Genomic DNA, 7,244 nt, shown 5'->3' on the forward strand with positions numbered 1-7,244 from the left:
TGCATCTATTTTCACACGTAACAAAAAATATAATTGATTTGACCAAAAATAGAGGACAAACTGCAATACAAGCATATAATTTTATCCCATATACATGTCAAAATAAACAATGAAAGTACTATTCAAAAGTTAAAAAATTTCAAAGAAAACTAATAAACTAAAATCTAAATAACTGCTTCCTCTTATTTCCTATATTCTCAAAGCTCCAAATCCTTCATCTTCTTACTCACTAACTAGGATGGTGTTGCTGGAATGGAGTTGAAGCTGCTTTCATCAACTCCTGAAAGGAAGAGTTATAATTCATCAACACACACTTTAGCATGTACATAATATATAAACGATAGAATAAAAAATGAATAGTTCTTACCGTAAATGATGTGGCATAAGCACAATCAGTGTTCTCAATAAATCCTTGATAATATTCTGGATATCGTTGAAACTGCTGACAAATTAAATGATAAAATTTGAAAGAATTCTGTTAGTTGAAGAAGAAGGTATATGAAAAGTAAGCCAACTGACATAAGCTAGTATACAAAAAATTACCATTGAATGAGCCTCGTTAGATATTGTTGTACCATTCTGCTCGACTTCGACATTATAATTTGAACTGCACATAAAATGTTAGAAGTTATAACAACAATAACTCGCAATAGAAATAATATTTATTGTGTAAAGTGAAATTACCTTGTTTCCTTTCTCTTAAATTTCATACTTTTCGTTTGCCTTTTTTGCTTCTGAGAAGTAACTTTTTTGGTCTTTTGAGTAACTTCCAAAGCACCTTTCATTCTCAAAGATCTTGGACGCCCTTTAGTTGCCGCTACTGGAGGGTCAAGCAGAGTAGTATCTTGACTTTGTTCACATGATATTATTTCACAATATTTTTCACTACCTGGACCACCTGATACAACACAATCTTCCTCTGATTCATAAGGAAGTTCATCAAGTTCTTCACACAATCGCAATAATCTTTGATGTGCAAATTGATAATGTTTTTCAGACTTTGTAGCTCGTTCAGATAGCCCAATAGAATGTATCATAATGTTATTAAACCATAAGGTAGAAGATTTCAAATTTTTTGTTTCATTTGGTGGATCATTAGCTCTTTCTTTGGTTGCATTTCTACTCCATCGATCTAATAAATAATATGTCGGAAGTGAGTGAATCTGCTTCTTTATAAATACCATTAGTACATGTCTACATAGAATTCCCATGAACTCAAATTTGTGGCATGAACAAACAGCTCTTTTCAATGCAAGATCCAAACTAACGATGTATGTCGGCTTTTGTCGTTGAAGTTGATGCACTTTATAGATGTTTCTTCCGTCCTTAACCTCAATCTTTTCAGAGATAAATTTTTGAGATTGAATTAGTTCTTCTTGAAAAATCTGAAATATCTTTCTTGTATATTCCTTCGCCACTTCATCCTCCATAGGATACAAAGTTTTCAAGATAGGCCTTGAATGTTTTGTCTTGTAATCCTTCTCTCTTACTTTATCATATCTAGCGTCAATAGCCTTATCATATTGCACCACAAATATACTCATTGGAGTACTAGAATTCAAATAATCTTTAAAAAATTTGTTCATACTCTCACTTCTTTGACTTGTTGACATGCCTGCACAAAAAGTAGTACGCACATATGCTGGTATCCATTTTTCACGAATTGCATATATTCTCTGCAACCAACTATTTTCTCCTAAATTATACATCTCCATTATTTCTATCCACATTGTTTCAAATTCCTCAGGAGTGGTTGTACCATGAATACACCAACTAAACTTGCTACTAAAATCAACATACTGATGATAAACATGACTTAAATATTCTGGAATCTTCTTTGTTATGTGCCACATACAAAAATGGTGTTTAGTGTTAGGAAATACTGTTGCAACTGCATTTGTTATGGCAGAATCTTGATCTGTTATGATTGTATGAGGCGCAACTCCGAACATTGCCTCTTGCCAAGTACGAAGTAACCACTCAAAAGTGTCTTGAGTTTCATCCCAAAGTAGAGCACAACCAAACAAAATAGACTGATAATGATTGTTAACTCCAGTAAATGGAACAAAAGGCATCTTATATTTATTTGTCAGATATGTAGGATCAAAAACAACTACTTTCCCAAAATTCTTATAAGCAATCCTAGATCTAGCATCAACCCAAAAACAATTAGCTAAATGACCATCTACATCCATTTGAATTGCATAAAAGAAACCTGGATTTTCAGATTGACGCCTTTGGAAATATTGTAGCATTAATTGTGCATCTCCTTTTTCAAGATTTTTTTGTCTTCTAGTTTGCAAATAATTCTGGATATCTTGACTTGTTAAATTCAGTCGATCTATACCCCCAGCTTGATTCATCAACACTGATGCTATTTTACTTGGACGAACTCCAGAGTTATCAAGTAAATCAATAAGATTCTTTTGGGCATCAGATTTTTTTCTTTTTGATCGCAAGAATTTTTGACTATTTGGAGATGCAAGTTCATGATTGTGCTTAGCAACAAGCCTACAAACAACCCAATTACCTTCTTCTTTCTTTGACATATATAACAACACTTTGCATCCTTCTCTGGTTTCATCTCGTGGTTTATTACTTTCTAAATTTTTCTTTGAACGAAATCCTTGCTTTGAACAGACAAACTCTTGACCAATTATTGACTTATCTTTTCTTGACTTAGTCATACGACCTCGACGTACACTAAAACCGCTACGATGAGCATATTCGAGATAAAATTTAAATGAATCATCAAGTGACTGAAACTCCTTACCGATATAGGGGTCTCTCGAATTTCCAACTCCTATTTCGGAAACAATCTGTCTTGTTTCTTCCCTATCACTTTCTTCTAATGAAACTTCAACTTCTGTATGTTGCTCATCTAAATTTGAGTTTTCCATTGATGCTGCAAAATACATTTATGAATGTTAGATAACTTAAAATTATGAATATGTCTATTTATTATTCAACACTTCCTTTGGAAAATATATTCAGTAGTGGAAGTTAAACTAATAAAATTTCTTCCCAATAACTTGGTGTAGAACAGAAGAATTAGAGACGATATGACAATACTTTAAATGCAATATTCACCTCTCTCGACGCTATATTCACCTATTTTTGGTACATTGAATTATTTTGCTAATGAAGATTTGTTCAAAAGGAGTTTTTTCATGCTTATAAACAAGAAAATATAAGAAATTTGTTCTCGCGACATACCGTTGAGTAGAAGAAGCTTGTCAAGTTTTAGAATGTTTGAAGTTCTAAAAATTATTTCTTACTAGGTTCAGAAAGTATGATGTTTGAAGAATTACATGAGCGATGATCTTAAGGGAAAACCTACGATAAACCTAATTATTGTATTAATCTTGGAAAGAAAATAATTTAATTACGGAATTATATTTGGTTAGAATCCAAATAGGACTCAACTATTGATATTCTTCTTCTTCTCTTTTTAGTAAATGGTTGATATTATTTTCTTTTCTTTTTTATAATTATAATATTTTATTAAAGTAAGTTACCTGATGGTGTAGAAATTTACTACACTGACAGTGCACAAAACTTAATCTCTTAAATTAATTTTGTTTTTGTTGTTGGCAGCAATGCTTCTTCCATATACTAAAATGTACCTTTGACTTCATTTTGTTAATTTCCATAGCCAAGCACTACATTTTGTTTCTTTTTTGTTAGTGTCCATAGCCAAGCACAAGCGGCATTCCAATTACTTGGGAAATAAACTTTGTTCATTTCCATAGCCAAGCACCACATTGAGCTTATCATCTATTTGGGCAATAAACAACAGCGAAATGTTTCAATGCGCCCTGAGGTGTCAAGAAGAATACAGTTCTTGATCCATATACTATTGTCCCTTTGAGTTCATTCATATTGTTCACATGTGCCAATAAGAAATCATGGTCATCTAGGATGAACAACTTCTTCTATTCAATTGTCTGCATTAATCATGTATATATAACTCAAGAATTAAAATCAAGACTTTACAGTGGCTAAAATGTAACAAAAGTGCACCATTATGAGATCAAAACACAGAATCAAAATTTGAAAAAAGAAACTGAACCAAAACTGATCCAAAAAATGAAAACATAATTGATCCAAATTTACTTCGTTAACAATGAAAATACATTATAATGAAACTTACGGATTATACCAAATCCTAAATTGTAAGGACATTAAACAAATTAAACATAATTTCACTACCATGCAAAAAATAATCAGAATTGCAATTAAGAGCTTTACACTAACTAGATACCATTCACAAATTCTCGTACCACAAACACCGTTCCGCAATGACATATGCGGGATTCTACTGCATCAGGACAGGAACAGAAGAAGATATAAGCATTTGAATTGAGAGAATACTTCCACAATTAATACTCTAACTTGAATCCTTCAACTTCAATATAGTATTGTTGAAATTTTATCATTTGGTTTGAAATAGATCTAGAAATTATTGAAGAAACAAAAGAGGGAAGAAGAAAAAGGGGTCCTAGGGTTTAGGGAGAAATAAGATTGATCAATTAGTTTTTAGTTGATATGGGTCTTTAATTGGGTTTGGTTATGGAACTGTGGGTATAGGTCGGACTGGATTGGGAAAAACCCAATGTGAATTGGAATTTAATATACCCAATAGAAAGATGCCACATAATATAATAATAATAATAATAATATAGGTTCTCAATACTACTTCCAATAATATATATAACTCATGTTCATATGTTTAAAAACATAACTCTTCCTCCGATTTGAGATAATTTCTCAAACTACTCGCTTAAAAGAGGTAACTGCTCTTGATATTTCTTTTGATCTCATAACTCATTTAGAAATCAAAGTTTCTCTTTTATCAATGTAAAAACAGATACATTTGGGAATACTTAGTTCCCTTTTACTCTTGCTCAATTCATACTTAAAAACTCTTACTCAAAAACATATCAAAATCATATTTTAATATGATCATTGATGAATCGGAAAGTCATACTACATAAATATTGATGGTATATCTAGATACCATACTAATCATACATTGATGGAATACTCGATTGTCATACTAATCATGTTTTAGAAACTCTTTTCTCAAAACTCATCCTTACTTTCTCAAAATTCTGTTTAAGAACTCAAGTGTTAGTTTTAAAATGCTTTTCAAAAATTTTAACTCAAATAATAGGGCTCATGCAGAATTATGGATATGAACAACTCAACTTAGGAGTTTTAATAGCAATATGGAAACTCAATACTGAGAACTCAATGACTCAAGAACTCGAAACTCATAACTCAACGATACTACTTATCTAAAAAGTACTCAATTCATATGATTAATGTTGAATAATAAACATGAACGAATCAACTCAAGAAATGCATAGCATATAGCAATTCAATAATTAGGATTAGAATTTCGAAAAGAAAGAGGAACTTGAGAACTCAAAAACAATTCATCTCTAGAAAACTCAAATCTAGGGGTAGAATCCTAGGGCATGAGGACAAACTAGTCCAACACTATGATAGACTTACATACCCGGAAGAACAAGGCTCTTGAAGAATCTTGAAGAAGTACTTGATTATAAGCCTTGAAATCCAAGCTTGAAGGAGAAAAATCAAGAAAACCTTTCTTGAGATTCTTGAATTAGTTTCTTGAAATTTCTATGGTCAAGAATTGTTATTTTCATTAGTGATTCATAATTGTAGAAGGGAATTTGAGTCGGAAAGAATGTAATTCATAGAGAAAGACTTACCTTGAAGAAATATCTTGAAAAAGATTGAAAGAATCTTGAATGGAGTCTTCTACTTTGATTTTTGTTTAGGGTTTTGCCTTAGGGTTTGAGAGAGAAAATAATGATTAATTAAGAGATGAAAATCTGATTGTTTTGGGTCTTTAATTAGTCAAGAAATTTGTTTAGGGTTTTCTTAGAGGTAAAAAGAGAAAAAGACCCTTTGCTAATTCGTTACTACACTGTATCAGGTTACTAAAATGGTCATAACTTTTTCCTCAAACCTTGGATTGTTGCAAAATTGGTGGCGTTCAAAAAAAGATTTAAATTCCTTTTTATTTGATAGGTTATGAGCCATGTAACTCTCTAAACTCTAAGAGATATGATCGTTTGAATTTGACCCAATTAGGATGTTACATCAAAACTTAATCGATAAGGAAACTTTCAACTCTACTTTGTGCTAGCAATTTCAAGTGATCTTAATTGATATCCAAAATAAGTCCCATACTAAAGAATTTACCTTTACACATATGAAAAACTTAAGAATCACCCAATATGACTCTACAAGTAAATGAAGAATGGTTCGAGTTTTAACATAAAAATTTTGGGGAGTTACAGAATGTACTATGTATGATAGCAATGAATAAGGGTTATGACATCATGCTAAAAAGAGACTTTACATGACACACAATGACCAAGCTAAATCATAAGATAAAATTTTACAAACATAAGCATAATCATGGTCAATTCAAGCTAAACATCTTTACAACACATGTGAGATACTTTTAGAAAGTAACCTTAGTCCATACATTGATTCCATCAGGGGTGGGGGTACAGGGTAAAAAAGTCAAATTTCTTTTTTGTATTAAAAATTATTTTCTTATAATAATAATATAGGGGTGGGTTGGCTGGTAGGGGTTGAGGTACTAATAATTTAGCTTTGATTTAATTTTTTTTTTGCTTTAGGATATTAAAGTGAATTACAACCATTTAACCCAAAGCATTTTTGACCAAATCCATACTAACTAATATTTTATATGGGTGGATTGTGATCCAATCCATTTTAACTCAATCAATATTCAATCCATCCACATCCGATCAGATCCACCCATTTTCTACGCCAAACATGGAATCAGATGTCTATCCCACACCGAAAAGATAATGTCCTACTTGCTAAGGTAAGTACCATGAGTCTTGAGCTAAAGTTGTTCAAGTAGATAATGTCTATCTGAGACAATCATCCTATGTTGACACATAGTTTATGGGACACGGGAAATCACCGCTACTCCACTCGGTTCTAAGCATAAATTCCAGGGAATAGTCATTAACTATTTTCATCTTATTTTCCATGGAAAGGCACATTTAAGTAATCAATCCAAGCTAGAGTTAGTTAGAATAGATCCTTAGACTTGATTCAACTAGGTAAGAAAACCTTTAAACCTTAAGAATCCATTTTGTAAGAAAATCCTATCACAGTCACATTTTGAATAGTATGTGAGAATTCCTTTCATCACAATAACAACATCG

At 31.7% G+C, this 7,244-nt stretch overlaps 1 protein-coding gene across 1 annotated transcript; it reads right to left on the minus strand.

The window, feature by feature from the left end:
* Positions 1-229: 229 nt before the first annotated feature.
* On the minus strand, positions 230-1,613 carry LOC125828760 (protein FAR1-RELATED SEQUENCE 5-like). The gene is made up of 4 exons (XM_049508090.1): positions 685-1,613; positions 544-607; positions 368-442; positions 230-280 (listed from the first exon to the last, which is right to left on the minus strand). Exons 1-4 carry the CDS (start codon positions 1,611-1,613, stop codon positions 230-232), a joined length of 1,119 nt encoding a protein of 372 aa, XP_049364047.1.
* Positions 1,614-7,244: the final 5,631 nt, after the last annotated feature.

This window comes from Solanum verrucosum, unplaced genomic scaffold (genome assembly GCF_900185275.1).
Source record: "Solanum verrucosum unplaced genomic scaffold, falcon-dt-bn FXZP01000242.1, whole genome shotgun sequence".
Taxonomy (NCBI): domain Eukaryota; kingdom Viridiplantae; phylum Streptophyta; class Magnoliopsida; order Solanales; family Solanaceae; genus Solanum; species Solanum verrucosum.

What these genes read in the sequence shown, in the direction of transcription:
- LOC125828760 (XM_049508090.1), bottom strand. Translation starts at nt 1,613, where the DNA reads ATGTCAACAAGTCAAAGAAGTGAGAGTATGAACAAATTTTTTAAAGAT. An exon ending in CTAACGAGGCTCATTCAATG is followed by an intron (nt 443 to 543) that starts GTAATTTTTTGT and finishes TTAATTTGTCAG; the next exon opens with CAGTTTCAACGATATCCAGA. An exon ending in CTTATGCCACATCATTTACG is followed by an intron (nt 281 to 367) that starts GTAAGAACTATT and finishes TCTTCCTTTCAG; the next exon opens with GAGTTGATGAAAGCAGCTTC.